This window comes from Amphiura filiformis, chromosome 6 (genome assembly GCF_039555335.1).
Source record: "Amphiura filiformis chromosome 6, Afil_fr2py, whole genome shotgun sequence".
NCBI lineage: Eukaryota > Metazoa > Echinodermata > Ophiuroidea > Amphilepidida > Amphiuridae > Amphiura > Amphiura filiformis.
The window spans coordinates 40302554-40321863 of record NC_092633.1 but is presented as its reverse complement, the minus strand read 5'-3'; the positions used below and the strand labels follow the sequence as shown (position 1 = coordinate 40321863).

At 37.1% G+C, this 19310-nt stretch overlaps 1 protein-coding gene across 1 annotated transcript in view; it reads right to left on the bottom strand.

Annotated features, from left to right (window-relative positions):
• Nucleotides 1-3216: 3216 nt before the first annotated feature.
• LOC140154523 (uncharacterized) overlaps nucleotides 3217-19310 on the bottom strand; it is a 102155-nt gene continuing 86061 nt past the window's right edge. Inside the window, 12 exon segments of the mRNA XM_072177093.1 lie at nucleotides 3217-4968; nucleotides 7232-7331; nucleotides 8471-8538; nucleotides 9146-9448; nucleotides 10488-10597; nucleotides 11207-11271; nucleotides 11567-11745; nucleotides 12174-12339; nucleotides 12924-13217; nucleotides 14728-14931; nucleotides 17468-17656; nucleotides 18843-19142. Of these exon segments, the coding sequence (XP_072033194.1) occupies nucleotides 4749-4968; nucleotides 7232-7331; nucleotides 8471-8538; nucleotides 9146-9448; nucleotides 10488-10597; nucleotides 11207-11271; nucleotides 11567-11745; nucleotides 12174-12339; nucleotides 12924-13217; nucleotides 14728-14931; nucleotides 17468-17656; nucleotides 18843-19142 (2198 nt within the window). The 3' untranslated portion in view covers nucleotides 3217-4748.

Genomic DNA, 19310 nt, shown 5'->3' with positions numbered 1-19310 from the left:
ATGAAATTTTCACCCCCCGCACTCCACCCAGTCAATGTTGTTTTGATACTGAGATAGGAACGGACTAGTATTGGCTCCAACATTGATTAGGGGAGGGGTTGTGCAATATGAAACATTAATGTTTGCCACTCATGTTACTTGTGATGTTTAAACAAAGAGCACGTGTCGATGGTGTCAACCTGCTCACTTTTCATGTATGTTTTTTCTTAACACGTATGCTATGACTGAGCCAAAATACACAGTTAAGAGACCTCGATACCTCCATTCAACAAGAAAGTTAACCTGACGGTGTAGGGTATGATGCGTTTATATCCAATACGTTCAGAGGTCAGGTTATTATTGCACACACATTATAAGGTCAACCAACTATGTCTTTATAATTCGAACAGCGTGTGACATATTTTCGCCCACTTCGGGCCCCCAGGCCAAGGCCAAATCGTGTTTTATAATTGAAGAGATCAGATATGCATAAGTTCAGTCTGCAAAGTGCAAGAAGACAAGAGGTCAAATTTTCTATGTTAAAAATAGAATCATGGAGGTATATAAATATATGCTAGGCATGTTTGTTCCTCTTTGTTGTTTGTGTATTAGTTTTATCATCATCATCATCATCATCATCATCATCATCATCATCATCATCATCATCATCATCATCATCATCATATCATCATCGTCGTCGTCGTCGTCGCCGTCATCATGCTCATCAACATTAATACCTGACTACTACTAGCCACACCAAAACAGCACACCAAACCAACGAAAATAAATCAAACCAATTAATCAATTTTGCTGCAAGTCCTCAGAGAAAATCACATTGGTGATACCGTCCATCACTAAAATATCAATCTTAGACGTGTAAGAATTCTTAGGCGTGTAAAATCTTAGGCGTCTAAGATTTCATTGGTCAATAATTGAATACGCCTAAGATGATTGGTTGTTTGGGATTTCTGGTCCAGTGATTCGTTGATTTAAGTCTACCGCGAATTTCTTAGACGCCTAAGATTGCATCTTAGACGCCTAAGAATGCATCTTAGACGTCTAAGATTGCATCTTAGACGTCTAAGGTTAGGCGTATTCTTAGGCGTATTCTTAGGCGTGTTTTGAAGGTTTCCGCCATCCATACATAGCGGGCCAATGCGCGCGAAGCCTCAGAGAAGTAACCCTTGGCCTTGGAGGGGTAGCCTAGTCCTAAGGCGTTTTTTTTAATCAGGCGTACTCCGTACTCGTATTTCCACAAATGACCAACTATTCGTAGACCGTCTAAAATCGGGGTAGCGATGGTGAAGCCCTTTATAGATGTGTACTAAAAATAAAAAATCCACGATGTTCATTCTCTTGCGAAATTATTCTGGGAGATACAGACTTAAGATCGGTAGTAACGTTAAAAAATTAAATAGGAATCTAACTTCAGATTTTGGCACCTTTGTTAGTGTCATACTATGACTCATAGAGGTGCTAACGTAGCATGCTAGTGGCTAAATCGAAAGCTGTGTATTAAAGACAAAATGAGACATTTTACACGAATCTGTAATTTCTATACTTTAGAGGAAATTAAGTATATAAATGTATTTGAACGGGGCTTCAAATTTGTCAATACTGCCTTGTTGTTGCCAAATACTTTGCAGAAAAATACCCAATGACAATTTTAAAATTTATAATGTATACGTTTTTTACACCTTCGCTGGGATCACTGAATGGGCCTTTAATTGCCAAAAAATTGTTTCTAATGGGATTTTGATATTATTACATTTTGAATATATATTTTAAAAGAAGCATTTCCTACGAGCTCTTGAACTCCCCAATCACTTGTCAGTGGCATGCACGTTTTTGCCATTTTTTCCATTTCCAAAATTTGAGAATCGTGTAACGGGCATAGATTGTATGTGTTGTATTTATTCTTCTCCTTCTCACCGTTTCTTTCCACTCCTTTAGCTCAAGAACTAAAGTAGTTTTGGGCCCATACTTGGTACAATGATGGCCCATGGCCCCTAGATGTACCTTTTGGTGGTCTTGGTACTAGAGGTCAAAGGCGGTGGGCTAAAGGTGGCAATAAATATGTATATTTATAAATAGCTCTACCTCTAAAAGGGGTAGAATCTAAACCTCAGCAGGGTTGCCAAAAGATTTCAGCCCGAATCGCGGGTCAAATAATTGAAAAGTCGCCCAATTTTTCTCTTTACCATTGGTTTCTATGGGACATGAAAGTATCGGAAGTCGTGGGAGCCAATGTTGAAAAGTCGCCCAATTTTTTTTCTTAACCATTGGTTTCTATGGGACAGGAAATTGTCAAGTCATGGGAAAAATCTTTAAAAGTCGCCCAATTGGGCTACCAAATCGCGGGTTTGGCAACCCTGAACCTCAGAAAGGGGTAGAAACTAAATCGCCCTCAGGGCCCATTTTAGGCACAATGATAGCCCATAGCAACCTGCCCATAGATACCTCTAGATATTGTTGTTGCATTGACCCAGGTGTCAAAGGTTGTGGGCTACTGGTACCCCATATGCTAATTTGCATAAAAATAGTCCAATCTTGTCCAAAGTGTACCAACATTAGTACCAAAATGTGGCCAATTTCATGAGTAATACTGATTACGATCTTTATTTTTCATTGAACCCTTCCATTTTGAGTTATACGCAAATTAGCTAATCAGCATAATAATGCTCAAATGTTGTTTAAAGTGTATCGACCTTAGGTACCAAAATGTAGCACATTTCATGAACAACATTGACCATGATATTTATTTTTGCACCTTCCATTTTGAGTTATATGCAAATTAGCTAATTAGCAAAAATTGTCAAATTTTGTCCAAAGTGTATCGACATTGGCAGGGTGATTAAGGGCGTCATGGTGGGTTAATTGATCTGCAAGTACACATATACGTGTAACCATAGCATTTATAGTCATTGGGTTTATGTTCAACTGGTGAAAGTGAATTTTAAAAAAAGGGGGAAAAAGAACGATAAAAGGCATAAAAAAGGAAGAAAAAGAAGGATAAAAGGCATAAGCCTTTAATCAAGGCTAAAGTATTGGTCGACATCAATTTGAAACAATAATAATTGGAAATCCAATCAATTACAAATAATGTCAAATTACTCGGGTTTATTAACATGATTTGACCATAGCGAAATATACAATATTTAAGTCATGGTGTAACACATAGATTAGACAAAATCTTTTTAAAATGTAATACTTTGATCAGCTCAGTAATCGGGCGGGCCTTATAACATCAGCGATTAATATCAAAATATTTTATTTTGAAAATTTTCTTGCGACATCTCGCCAGAACCATTACGAATTATTAATTCAAGTCCTATACTTTGTCAACTTTCTTTAACAGACAACAGACAGGTCAACTAATAGTTATAACGTGGATCTACTTTTTGGCGTAGTGGTAAAAGCCTAACATTTCCCACCTATTACGAGCTGATCAAACTATAAGGTGTTTCATTATTTTAAGGCAAAGAGGTATAAGTAGTTAAATTAATATGTTAACACAATTCAATTATTAAAACTGTATATAAAAATGTGCTTTCTTTGGTTACTTTCATATATGAAAAATATGTCTAATGACATTGATGCAAATTGCATTTGTTTGAGTATCTTCATAAAACAAAAGTGAAACAAGATTATGTATGTATAATACACAGATAAACCATGATAATTTTGTTTGGTTCAATTTCACATAAAAAAAGAAATGTGAAATAGTTGATAAAAAAATAATTTAACTGATTGTGAACTTAAAATCACTTGTGTTTCTATGTTGTATTTCTACTAATAATATTGTGTTTCTAAATACTTGAGGATATGACTGTCTATCCATATTTTCTTATTAAAACACATACACAAGTTGAGCAAACACACATGTAGTAAAAAATGAGGGTACCTTCATTTTGCTTGTCAAAATGGTTGAAAAAAATTGAACCACAAATATTGTGTTCTCAAATTCTATATTTACACACACCATAAAAAACCCTAAAAACTAAGAGACTCAAAGATAAAAGAACTTATAAGACTTGATATAGGTATAAGCATAAGTAGAGTCCCCTGTTACACTGGTATAAAGGCTGTATCAAAATGATTGTTCTCAACACACGAATCATTTCAAGAAAATAATAAAAATATATTTTTCACTCGCAGCACGAAATAAGTTGTTCACTGCTTGCAAAATTCATAACAGGAGTGCTTCCTCTGTGCATTGTAATGCAATCATTGTTATTACTAGTGGACATATGCCAAAAAAGCCAGTCTGTGACAAAATTGTGAAAAAAAACAACGCTTTATTGAAAAACTTTAATGTGCTATTCTTATATGTGCTAAAATTCTTACTAAATCTGGTATTTTTAGCAGTTTGAATATTAAAACAAAATTGCCAACAGACTTGGACACTGAATCTATTCACTGAGACTTCAACAACATTACTAAAATTATTCACGAAAATTGAAAACAGTCTAAGAACAATAATTTTGATACAGGCCATTGTAAATGATCAGCAATGTACATTTACTATTAGTGGCTCAGATGTCAGGTGTACAGCCCTGATAGTTATACACTGACATATATCCTATTCGTTTGGTTCACCTCAAGTTTTGTAGTGACATCAATGCTTATGTGCGGTTGCGTTGCAAGCGTGTCAACACGCCGCCCTTGTACGCGTGTGTGTACGCTCTTCGCAATTAACATTACACATGCGATTCAATACCGTGACCAGCACCTACGTCACTACCAAACTTGAGGCGAACCAATAACTGCTACTCTTGTTCGCTTGCACCGATTTCATTGCTTTTATCAGTTTCTTCTTGTTTAATTGATTTGCGTTCTGGTTTAGCATAAACAGCTTCTTCCAGATCCTGTTTACTGTTGGTTTGAGCCGAGAAATCTACCATTTCTGGTTCTACATGTAGTTCATTTGCAGCATCTGTGTCACCTGGATATGCATAGTATATGTTCTCATTGTATGCACTCTTAGTCCTGGATTTAAAAAGAGAGAGAGAGAGAAAGAAAGAAACATATTGATCATTGGTACAATAAGAGTCAAATTGTGAGATAAAGTGCTGGTTTATAGTAGTATAGCTAGTTTTTAGCATGGATGGGTGTATATTACAGCTGGCTACCCTAATTAGCACCAAGGCAACAAAAACCCTTGCTCTCCAGGCAGAAGGACCTTTCAATTCGCCAGCGAAGTGTTACATGTAATCCGATTATCACCATGTCAACTGGATCACTCTTTTGAGTTCTGCAACACGATCAAAATGATCGCAACACAAAGTCTATGGCATGTACTACCAATTGCAAAAGGTGCATGATTCAGTTACCAGATAGTTATGTAACCACTTTACTGGCAAATAGGGTAGGTAATTTGGGGGGTGTGCAAATTATGACTCTAAAAATCACCAAAATCTGTATATATTTTGCAATTTGAGTCGGTATTCCTATGTACAGGAAATTTTCCCACCGAATTGTTCAAATCTGGGCTGGTAGGGCAAGTAAGAGAACAGGGTTTTTTTTGTCACCTATAACTACCCCGAATCCTACAAAACTCTACTGGCTGGGGTACAGAAGGTGGGGGAGGGCAGCACATTAGGGCACCTCTGACCAACCCCCACCCACCCGGGTGTTAGGGTTAATGAGGCCCAAATGGTCAAGAAGTGATCATCAGAAATTTGGCCCAAAACACCATGAAATGAAGTGTTGGCACTTGCACATATCAACTGCTCAGTGCCAGAAGTGGGTGAGTGCAATAGCTGCCCTGTAAACATTTGGCAATTTACACACAGTATATTGTACTCATCTACACATGGCAGCTACACATGGCAGCTATTGCACTTACCCACTCGATATGGAATCCCCAGACAGTGAAATAAAGAAACGGGCTCTCACCATGTGGCCTCTTGTCAGGCATTCAAAAGGATTGCATATATTTTATTCAAGCAATGCTTTGAGTAATTCATTGGAATAATACTGAATTATGGACAATTTTTTGCCTGATGCGAATACACAACCAAAATCCACAAATAATTGCTTGGAAAGCAAGTTCCCCTTAAGGTTATTAATTATTTTAAACTGTTGTGATTTGGTAGTTCACAGCATCTTACGAATGGTAGTGAGCTTTGGCAAAAACTGCATTGCTCAATTCATAGCGAGTGTGTAGAGGAATTCAAATATCACAGATATACTTTTATAGGTGCTGCGGTTCTTGAGTTACGTTGTAAAGAGGGCTGAAACAACAACACTTTGGTAAAACGTACATAACTCATTAACAACAATAAATTAAGCAAGTTTTCAAAGTATACGATTTGTAGAATGAACTTTTGCAAAACATCAAGGTGTTAATTTTCAATAATATATTGATCTAGATAATGAAAATCGATTTTTAGGTTGCTTCGACCAACAATACCTCGTCTACCCTTAAAACCTGGTATCTCGTCAGGAATGCTACCTAGGCAAACCCCTCATACTTTATAAATCTCCACATACTGGTAACTATCAAATAAATACATTTGTGTGCGCATTTTCATTCATTCATGACCTGTGATCCTGTGTAGTTGTGCTCAAGATATGTATGTGGTGGGATTGTTGTGACATTTTGTCAGATATATTGGTGTTTTTTTAAAGTACTTACAATGGGATAAGTGAATGAAAGAATTTGTAATACAAATAAATCAAATATACAAGGAAAAAATGAACAACATTGGAAAACTCTGCTACAAATTTAATGTATTTCTTGTCCTCCAATAGAAACTGGTACAGTTATGAAAATTGTGGTACAATAACTAATGTGACCTATATGTTTATATTAAACTTGTGATGATGGGACTTTAGCACTTTATGCTGAATGTTTAATACATGAAGAGGGCTTGTGGATCATTTATGGGACTAGGGGACTCCTGTACTGATCAAATGAGGGACTATGGGATTTATGGTAAATTGACAGGATGGACTTGTGTTACACTTGTGGGTCATTTGTGAGACTGGCTGGCGCACTTGTAAAACATTTACAGGATTTTTGGACACAGTACGGTTAACAATACATTTACTGAACTTGTGCATTTATGGAACACTTGGTGTATTTATGGGTTGTGTGGTACATTTTTGTGATTTATGGACTTACGGTCAGGGTCCAATGATTTATTAATATTAAGTGCACTTCACTATTTTTTCTGTGCAATTTGCTATTTTTCAAACGCAAATAATTGGACCCTGCTTGTGATACACAATGAGACTGGTTACGTACTTTGACATTGGTGGTACACTTATGGGAAGCCCTGAAGGTTGAGATGTGAGCATACTCACTTCATTATCATCCTCTAATGTTGCACCATTGTTATTCATTCCTGAAAATATAAATATGACGAGAAAATATAAATTATGTGTTACATATGCCAAAGATTTCAAATCATTTTTCTCCAATTTCTATAGAACCACTTAAGGACTAAAAATAAACTAGAATTACGCAGTTCGTGATTAAGGTGGCCCCCACACAAAGGTGTGTAAATAACAAAGGTTTGTAAATACACATAATATGCAATATGCAAATAAGCTCATTAATATTCATAAATAAGCAAATAACATGATACAAAACTATATACAGCACATCAGGCCACCATGTACTATCACAATGCCAAGTTTGAAGTTGATCGGTCATTGCGTTTAGGCTGCAGAGTGGATTAATGAAAATGTAGGCAAAATATGCAAATAAACTCATTAAGATTCATAAATATGCAAATAACATGACACAAAACTATACAGCACATCAGGCTACCATATCTTATCACCAGACCAAGTTTGAAGTTGATCGGTTATTGCTTTGGAGCTGCACAGTGGATTAATAAATTTGCTTCCGCCTGAAGAGCCAAACAAAGAAACAAACATCTGGATGATAACATAAACCTCAAACATGTGTGGGGCCAAAAATTAAAGCAAATTGATAACACTAATCTTGGCAGACATATGATGACTACAGGTGCAGCAAAGTTATTTAAGAAAAGAAAAAGCGTAATGATTTATAAAGAGCTATGCACAGGTACAACACCTAGACGTTGATTCACAAGCCTCGGCACAAGAGGCAGTCTTCAGTGAATGGCTCTTTTCAGAGCCACCAAAACCTTTTACATTAGCAGACAGGCAAGGTCAGCTTGTTCTCTGTTTGAGACATAGTTGAGTCCAATATTTTAAATCTCATAGCAAAGACCAATAAATATTGGGCGCAAAAAAACAAATTTTATCATTATTATGTTTTGGATCCAATATTTTCACAAACTTGGATTCATCAAAATATAATGTTTGCAATATGATATAAACTGTTCATATGAGCCAACACACACTGCCACACATACGCAAAATTATTATATAGTCTCTTACCTTCGGCGAGACACAAAATAAAGGTTAAAAAATCACATCATATTTAAACACATAATGGTTAATCTATGCTTGGAACACTTCTTTTCTTCCGTGTTATGTGCATATGACTTACCTGAAGTCATCTCTACATCGTCACTTTTTGAATCAGGGCTGTAGAATCCATCTTTGTACTTATTATCACTGCAAATAATAATAAAAACAATCAGAGAATTAATATTGATTTCAACAACTCTTCCTACACCTTTTGTACAGGAGCCAAACGTTGTTAATTGGTAATAAATCCACACTTTTCCAGTAGCGCATATGCGAACGCAAATTAACAAAAAAATTGTCAAGTATGGAACTTGTGTGTTTACATGTTTAAATCAGTTGAAGGTATACTGGGAGGTAAAGCCATCCATCATTTGAAAATGTTGACCTTTCGTATTGAAGATATACATTTTTCCCCAAAAGACCTGCAATTTTTAGGTCTTCAATACCAATGGTCACCATTTTCAAATGATGGATGGCTTTTCCTCACAGTTACATACACTTTAAGTACATATCATTCGATTTGCAAAGGTTACTTTGAGGACTATTAAATATTAAAATTATCAATTTTAAAATTTGTACTATATCGCAAATTTAAAAACAAATCAAAATTACTTGATATCAGAAGGACATTCCTCGTATTCAAAATGCAACTTGAAATGTCTGATGTGCTCTCATATCCCACAAAAAACACTGTGGAAACTTTGCTATCCGATCCCTTAAGTAGTTGCAATTTATACCTGGATAAGAAACTCACCTTTTACAGCAGCATTGACAGACAGCAACAACAAGCACAAGCAAGAGAAGGCCAGCCAGTATAGCAGTTATGGCAATCAACCATGGATCGGTGAAATACCCCTCCATTCCAACATCTTTCTGTACAATCAAGTCAAATTGTCCATCCTCAATGGTCTCTTCATTCTGTGTTACCATCTGCTCAAGTTTGGCTGCTGATATACCAGCACGACGACCTGTCTCGTCAGTTGGGTCGTTGACCCAGAAGGTGACCTCTACACCATTAGCTACAGCTATGATGCTTGTATACTGTACATTGGTAACACTGTAATCAAGAAAATCAGATTGATCTCTATTTATCTTTTGTAAGTAACATGAAGTTTTTTAGAAAATGAAAAAAGTGCAGTGATTTATTACAGTGCGCTATGCTTGCTTACTTGCTACAAGAGTCGACCTACGCAAAGGAAGCATGCTATGCACAGGCACCACACCTAGATGTTTATCCACTAGCTTGCTATGTACAGGCACAATACCTAAAGTCTGCACAAAAAGAAACTCAGCTGTTATAATTACACATACAGCTTCAGAACTAATAATTGTTTTCACAATATTTCAACATAAAAGGAAGTATGATTTATTTGCGCGTATTTTGATACCCCATTTATCCAATTTTGTTCAATATAGACAATACAGCAGTATTTTGAAAGCAAAATACCCCAATTTAAAAGTTGCAGTTATATGTATTGATTTGAAGTAAGCGCGAAGATAATGGCGGGCTTTACGTGTTTACAGTGCTAGCATTATAACCATTGATCGATGTAAACTGCAACTTTTAAATTCTGGTATTTTTCTGTAAAAGCACTACTGTGTTGTTAATATTGAACGACATTTGACGAATGGGGTATCAAAATGTGTGTAAATAAATCATCATTCTCTCTATGTTGAAGTATTGTGAAAACAATCATTAGTTCTGAATCTATAGGTGTATTTATAACAGCTGAGTTACTTTTTGTGCAGACTTTAGATGTTTATCCACTAGCCTCATTAGCCTCGGCTTGAGGCGTTAGGGCGGATGGATGGTTGCAAAAGCCTAGGCGGGGGGATAGGGAGGACACATCCCCTACTCAATTTTTCCATCCCTAAAAATCCTAATAAAAGCATCTTTCTTTTTAGCACAAAAAACAGCGTTTTGGGCCTAAATAAGGCAAAATTGCAACATTATGCATGCTTTGCGCATACTGGTCCATCTAATAGCAAAGCACACCTTCATTTTGGGGCTAAAATAGTCTAAAATTTAAATTTTTCACATGCTTTGCACATGCAAAAAGTCACTGTGCAAAAGACTTGTAATAAATATTCAGTACCTGAATTCCACATCAGACCCTGCCAAGCAGTTACCAGCACCTTCTCGACAGAACACATTAAGTTGATCGGCAATAGATGTAGCAAATATGACTTGCATCTCCTCATCAAACTATATAAACAAAGTGAGAACATTTTTGATTATATAAGCCCATGTCAATGAAGTACTACAGTGGAAACTTGTTAACACAAAATCTGTTAACAATAAATATCTTTGAAGCAAATTGAGGATATTTGGGGTCATTTTGGATAGCGTTTTTTCACAACTTCACCAAATATCGGCATAACATTATATATAGTAGCACATGTTGCATAGTTTTAATGAGAAGCTCTCAAGTCAATAAAATAATGTTTGAGAAGCACTTTTTGTTCAGCGATGTCAATGGGCAAGCACATACATGTGTGTACCCTTATATCAATTGCCATTAACCCTAACACCGGACACTGGTTTTTGCTATCGGAAGTTAAAGAAGAAACAAAAAAGGAGAGAAAATGAACAAAGAAGTCACTTGGTACCCCAGGATTCTAACCTTAAACCCCTCGCAAGCCATGCACACAATCACCGGCTGGCCACAGGGGTTGTGCTGACCCAGCCAGCAATTCCCTAAACATATAGCATGGTGATTTTGTCATTGCATCACCTGGGATTCATGCAAGTGCCGTGGTTATCATTGTGGTATTTATGGGTGTTAGGGTGAAATGAACCAACACCATACCTTACCTGTTCAACATTCATATCTACAAATAGAACTGTCACACTGCCCTCGCTTTCTCCACTAGGTTCCTCTGAAATAGAAAAAAATAGAAAAAACATAATGGTTTACCATTTTTATATTGTGATTGATTCACTTTTTCAAAGAGAGAAATTTTCAATACTTTACGAATAACGGTGGGTTTGAGATAAAAATAATAAGAGCAATCTCAAAAACCACTTAAACAATACTAGGCTTGTTTATACTCATTTTAATTCAGATTCCAAATATAGTCATGAAAATGTACAATTCTGACATTTTTGAACTTTTAAAGAAAATTTGAAACTTGTTGTATGCAGCCGACACCCACATGATGAGGGTTAACTTACTCTCAAGTGATGTGTAGGTCAACATGAAGCCAGAATATGCCATAGATTCATCACTTGAGAATCTCATCCACATCAAGCCTGATTCCCCAATAACAACTCCTGGTATTTCAGTGCCTGTCAGAGCATACCGCAGATCTTCATTGGGTATAGAACCTGCTCCTACATACAAGAAATCTTGTCTGCAAACAAAATAAAAAGTAGGAAAATTTGAGGAGAATGTTCTGTTATCTTAGCAGTTACATAGTCCAAATATTAGATTCTAAATAACAATATCTAGTGTTTAGACAAGGGCGGACAATAAATTCCCGCAACCATTATGAACTCCACTCAGACGTGACATAAGGAACATTTATTCCCAATAAGTAATTTGTAAACTTTATGTGAACGGGATACAACCAGATTAAATTTTAACATTACTATTACAAAACATAACTTTTGATACGGTTTGTATGTTTGAAGGTGCAAAATTATCCATAATGCAACCTGTTTTACCGTCGTGTCCAGGAACTTAATAATCACAACACTCATAAACAAATTGACAGATAACGTCAGACACAAACTAGTCTTTTAATTCTGTCTTTGATTATAAGCTCATATTTTTCCTTACCCTTCTTCCAGCTCAAATGCAGTAAATTCCACCCTGACAACAGATCCAATATCTGATAGAGCGATTGTATAGACACAATCCGCATTGTTAGGATACAAGGCAGGGTGGTTAGGGGACATGATGGTTCCACTGGCTTCTGTGAATTCTGTCTGTCCACAAACACCAGCTGAATAGGGAAAAAATGGAAAAAGTGTGAAATTAATTCAATTTACATTTGTGAAGATTATCATTCATCCAGGTAGTAAACAATATTAATATTGAACTATAATCTAGTCAACTGGACTTACTATTTTTTGAGTGGGAAATTTTCACGTCCAATCCTGAACACATCATCAGCCATACTGATCATCTGGCGGTAAAAGTTCATTATTGAGTCCCTGAACGTGACGGTAAAAGTTCAGGAAGATACCTCTCAGGTTGAACTCAAAGGTGGTGACCTGTGATACTACAACATCCGTTTCACAGGTCAATGAACTTTTACCGCCAGATGATCAGTAGGGCTGATGATGCGTGGGAAATTTTCACGTCCAATCCTGAATTGGGCGTGAAAATTTCCCACTCAAAAATAGTAAGTCCAGTTGACTAGATTATAGTTCAATATTAACATAATTCAACTTACATTTCATACCAAAACAATCTAACGATCGCTCTTTTTCCTTTTTGTTCATCCATATAAAAAAGAGAGAAAATTTTTAGCTTGAATGAGATTAATGAGCACAATTAATGATCTACAATCCTTATTACACCTACCAGCAGGAGTAGCTATCCTGACAGATCGTTCATCTGTCAACACTTTACCACTAGTCGTCACAGCAGACACAAAGAACACATAAACGGTGTTAGGTTGAAGATTCTTCAGCAGGGCTGCATTAGATTGACCTCCTGTAACATTGACTAAGATGGTGACATCATTTTCTTCATAGGAGATGATATAGCCAAGGAGTTCGCAGTTGATGTCTGCTATACGCCAGGTTAGTTGGATTGTGTTGGGATCGACAACTGTTCCACGCAGGAATGAAGGAGTTTGGTCTTCTTCGTTGAAATCTGCAATGTACACCAATTACATGTTAGTCAATAGGTCTTACGGATCCCCAGATACAGCACATACCCTGACACATGGACAAACAGAAAAGTGGTTACTAAGTTTAATTCTGAGCATAATTCAAGTGAAACAAAACCTGACAGTGTGCCCAGCAGTACAAAAATTATCTAATGAGTATTTCATCAAAAAAAAAAAAAGCTTATTCCCAAAATTTCAGTTGGTTCCGATGTTGTGTTTGCTAGTTATGCATGATTATGTGTATTACATTGGCTCCACAGGCCACTCTGCTGTAATTTCATTCTGTTAAGGGGGTACTACACCCCTGCCAAAATTTATGCCTATTTTTGCATTTTTCTTTAAAATTATAGCGCATTGGGGACAAGTAAGATATGTATATTATAGGGGCAAGGACTACAACTACTGCACTATAAATTTTATTTCAGCACAGACAACAGTTGTGGGGTTATAGTCCAAAATGAGGGAAAACCAATATTTGATCAATAAATCAATAACTACTTGCTTTGAGTTGTTGAATTTTTAGTACAGTAGTTGTAGTCCTTGCCCCTATAATATACATATCTTACTTGTCACCAATGTGCTATAATTTTTGAGAAAAATGCAAAAATAGGCATAAAATTGGCCAGGGGTGTAGTACCCCCTTAACAGAACATAGATATAAATTTAATATGTTTGCCATGCAAATGAATCTGCAAGAAATCTTTTGCACACAGACATTATGTAGTCAAGGTTTCCAATGGTACATAAATCTCAACTTCTTTTAGAAAAATGGTGAGGGGGGAGGGTTAGGTGGCGGATCACAAAATCCCAATTAATAATTAGTGGGCTGGAAGATTAAAAGGTTTTTCAAAATCCATAATGGTTCAAATATAAGCCCAAGCACTTAACCATGAATATCACTTTATATTTGGCAAGACAATGCTTGTCAAATATGTTGGGACACTTTCAATAGGATTCAATGTTGAATCCTGCAACGTTGTTCATGTGTGCCTAGTAGTACCCAACATTGATTGTTGGGGAAGGGAGGGTTGCGAGGTCAAAATTGGAAATCACATTGGCATATATATCAGTGCACTAAAAAATATGGAAACAAGGTCATATAATCTAGTGCAACTTTCCCCTAAGTGCCCCAGTAACTTTGATGAGCACTGCCTGGGGGTTACTCAAGTTTGGTTTTGGTAGGGGTGTGCCACTGAGAATTTGAAAGTGGACCCATCAATATACCAATTTTTCAAGAAAATTGGACCCATCGATATACCAAAAATTAAAACTTTTGACAAATTTTCCCCAAAATTTCAAAAATTTTGGCTAGATTGAGGTAAAATTGGGTTATTTTCCAAAAAAAGTTAGAAAAAAGCACCCATCCATATACCAAAATTGGCCTAGAAAAAGGGGTCATTGATATACCAAAAGGCTGAAAATGCTACCCATGTTTGCGGCATGGTATGGTAATTTGTAATGAGTAACCCCCTGGGGAGCACTGCAGGTACTAACCTTTAGGGGTAATCTCACAAATGTACTGCATGGGTCTATCACAATTCCAATCATTCCACTGTCCACTGTTTAGTATCATTGCACAGTCTTGTAATCCATCAAGATCATTAGGCTGGTCTGGGGCCCAGTTTAGCTGCGCCCATGCTGACGGTTCCTCACAAGTTATCCAACGGAAGTCCGTTTCCTGGGAAATGTCAGAGAGACCTGCAAAGTGACAAGACAAATGTAAAATATTGATGAATTTGTGACTGAATCACACAACAAAAATTTTCATGTATGTGATCTTTCGGCTTGCAGTCGCTAAGCCTTTTGAACTGATGGTGTACTCATGCTCTTATTCTGTCTGAATTACTTACCAATCCACCAATAATCACCCCTACAATTTTTTTCATGGTGTACTCATACTCTTGGTTTACTTTGTCTGCCATTGTGCCCAGTTATTTTCATCACTTGTTCCAGTATATGTTAGTACTGTTTTCCTGACACTTCTGTGGACTCTGGAATTGGTAATTTTTGGCCATCGAACTTTGCCTGTTTTTGTGCTAACTTTTGTTGTTTGGTTTATCGTGTCTGCTTATGTGCACAGTGATGTTAATCACTTGTTCCAGTGCACTTTTGTATCCCAGTTGTTTTTGCTGGTTTAACACTTCTGTGGGCCTTGGAATTGGCAATTTTTGGCTATCGAACTTTACCTTCTTCTGTGCCTACATTTGCGTACCGTCTAGTTTTTTTTATTTGTTTCCCCACATCAAGTTGGTATACCTTGCCTCTTTTCTTTCTAGTTGTTCCGTATATTCAAGGTATCCTCTTGTATCATTATTGATGATGTGTTTTGTGTCCTCATCAGTTGGATTCACTATTACCCACTTTTTCCTTTACCAAACCACCAGTCACCCCCTATACAATTGTTTTCATGATGTACCCGGTCTTGTTCTGTCTGAATCCCTTACCAAACCACCAATCACCCCCTCTACAATTCTTTTCATGATGTACACATGCTCTTTCTCTGTCTGAATCCCTTACCAAGCCACCAATCAACCCTCTTCAATTCTTTTCATGATGTACCCGGTCTTGTTGTCTGAATCCCTTACCAAACCACCAATCACCCCCTATACAATTCTTTTCATGATGTACACATGCTCTTTTTCTGTCTGAATCCCTTACCAAGCCACCAATCAACCCTATTTAATTCTTTTCATGATGTACCCGGTCTTGTTGTCTGAATCCCTTACCAAACCACCAATTACAATTCTTTTCATGATGTACACATGCTCTTCTTGTTCTGTCTGAATCCCTTACCAAGCCACCAATCAACCCTCGTAAATTCTTTTCATGATGTACCCAGTCTTGCTCTGTCTGAATCCCTTACCAATCCACCAATCACCCCCTATACAATTCTTTTCATGATGGACACATGCTCTTCTTGTCCTGTCTGAATCCCTTACCAAACCACCAATCAACCCTCGTAAATTCTTTTCATGATGTACCCAGTCTTGCTCTGTCTGAATCCCTTACCAATCCACCAATCACCCCCTATACAATTCTTTTCATGATGGACACATGCTCTTCTTGTTCTGTCTAAATCCCTTACCAAACCACCAATCAACCCTCGTAAATTCTTTTCATGATGTACCCAGTCTTGCTCTGTCTGAATCCCTTACCAAACCACCAATCACCCCCATACAATTCTTTTCATAATGTACCCATGTTCTTGTTCTGTCTGAATCCCTTACCAAACCACCAGTCACCCCCATACAATTCTTTTCATAATGTACCCAGTCTTGCTCTGTCTGAATTACTTACTAATCCACCAATCACCCCTATACAATTCTTTTCATGATGTACACATGCTCTTCTTGTTCTGTCTAAATCCCTTACCAAACCACCAATCACCCCCTATACAATTCTTTTCATGATGTACCCATGTTCTTGTTCTGTCTGAATCCCTTACCAAACCACCAGTCACCCCCATACAATTCTTTTCATAATGTACCCAGTCTTGCTCTGTCTGAATTACTTACTAATCCACCAATCACCCCTATACAATTCTTTTCATGATGGACACATGCTCTTCTTGTTCTGTCTGAATCCCTTACCAAACCACCAGTCACCCCCATACAATTCTTTTCATAATGTACCCAGTCTTGCTCTGTCTGAATTACTTACTAATCCACCAATCACCCCTATACAATTCTTTTCATGATGTACACATGCTCTTCTTGTTCTGTCTAAATCCCTTACCAAACCACCAATCAACCCTCGTAAATTCTTTTCATGATGTTCCCAGTCTTGTTCTGTCTGAATCCCTTACCAAACCACCAATCACCCCCTATACAATTCTTTTCATGATGTACACATGTTCTTGTTCTGTCTGAATCCCTTACCAAACCACCAATCACCCCCATACAATTCTTTTCATGATGTACCCATGTTCTTGTTCTGTCTGAATCCCTTACCAAACCACCAATCACCCCCATACAATTCTTTTCATGATGTACCCATGTTCTTGTTCTGTCTGAATCCCTTACCAAACCACCAATCAACCCTCTTCAATTCTTTTCATGATGTACCCAGTCTTGTTCTGTCTGAATCCCTTACCAAATCACCAATCACCCCCTATACAATTCTTTTCATGATGCACCCATGTTCTTGTTCTGTCTGAATCACTTACTACACCACCGATCACCCTCTACAATTCTTTTCATAATGTACCCAGTCTTGCTATGTTTGAATTACTTACCAATCCACCAATCTCCCCCTAGCGTTCTATTCATGATGTACCCATGTTCTTCTTCTGTTTGAATCACAACTAAGTCACCATCTTCTGCACTCTGACAATCCATTCTAGCCTCTGCCCAAGACTTAGGCAGAGCAACAAACTTATAACAGCCATAATCTAAGCCTACTTCATAGCCTTCTGGGCACACACCTGTGAAAGAGGTTAATTGGCAGTATTGTTTGAACGAACAAATTATTAGAAAAAAAAACTTTGGTTTTCATAGATTGTTTCAAAACATGAGAAAATTTTCCCTGGAGTCAAACATGCTCAATGCAATGACAGCACACTTTTTGCTTGTGAAATGTTTTGGCGATTTGTCCAAAAAGTTGTCCAAGTTGAAAATTAGAAAATCAATGTTTAAAAAAAAGTTCAAAAGTCCTCATGTTTTAAAATGGATAAGATGATTTAAAATGATCCCAATGTTTAAAAGTCTTGCAATATTAAGCTACATGATGCATGGTCTTAATTGGCATCTTCTTGTGCAAATGTGATGCAGCACATCAAGGGGGTTGGCTTTGCAGCAAAGTGCTTTTCATGATATAGATTAAAATAGACAAAGGAAAAAAAGGAAAATTATTTGGGATCCTTTTTCACTTATGCCTTGATCAATTTGAGCAAATAAGGAGTCATTTTAAGCTTGCAAAATGCTTTCAAAGCAAAAATACTGAGCTCAAAATTAACTTCACTGCAAAGTCTCCCCTTTTGATGTGCTGGATCACAAATGATGAATTATGCTTTCAGTGCACCACATGCAAAAGAATTTTAAAAATTTGCATACAAATCTTTGTTTTTGTTCAAGTTAAGTTTGCTGGTGTTTCAACATAGCTAATGCCATTCGACTGGGTGTTGACTCCTACATGCTGTGTCATGCAAAGTGCAAAATTAAAAACAAACAAACATTTTTGAAATTTCTGTAGGGTAAGAAATCCTTCATGCACTTCATGTAATTATACACAAATTTATGGCTAGGGTTAGGATTAAGATTAAGGTTAGGATTTGGGTTAGGGTTAGGATTAGCTTAAGATTTCTACACAAAATAGCACATGAAGGATCAACCCACATATGACACGTTTTACAGCATACTCAGGGTTGTAGCTAGCCAAATTTTAGTGCCGGCTAAAATTAAGAGAAAATTTAATCAGAATGCCAATTACTTGACAGTAATGGTATTTGACAGGTGTTTTGAGGACAATTTGTCATTTTAGTGCTTGTCGACAAGACCTATAATTCCCTTTAGTGCCGGTCGGTCAGGCTGAGTACTGGTTACTGCCGACCAGCGCCGACCACTGTGGCTACAACCCTGAGCATACTGTATTCTATTCCCTTTTCTACGTACTGCTTAAAGGTGGTGTGGACAGATCCACTGATGACTCATATGGCAACACTCTCTCCCATGTATAAGCTGCAATACGGAATGTGTAATTAGCTCCATCTCGCAGTCCGGTAATTTCAGCTGATCTACTATCGGCTCCAGGCACATCAACAACCACAGTAAACAAGGGGTCATTATAAGCAATCTTATACCCTAGTACATCGCAGTAGAAGTCTGAACTGGGCAACCATGTGAATGAAACACTATTAGGGGTTGTGACACTCCCTTGAAATCGATTTGGATTGGCATCACTGGGTTCCCAATCTGTAAAGAAATGAAAATCACAGAAGCTTTTGTCAAGCTTGTCGCATTGATTGTACTAGTAATTTCAAAATATTATATCTTACCGTACTTTTCCTATCAAATGCAAAAACAGTCACAACTTGTAAATCCCTGTATTTATTTATTTATTTATTTACTTATTCTTAAAAT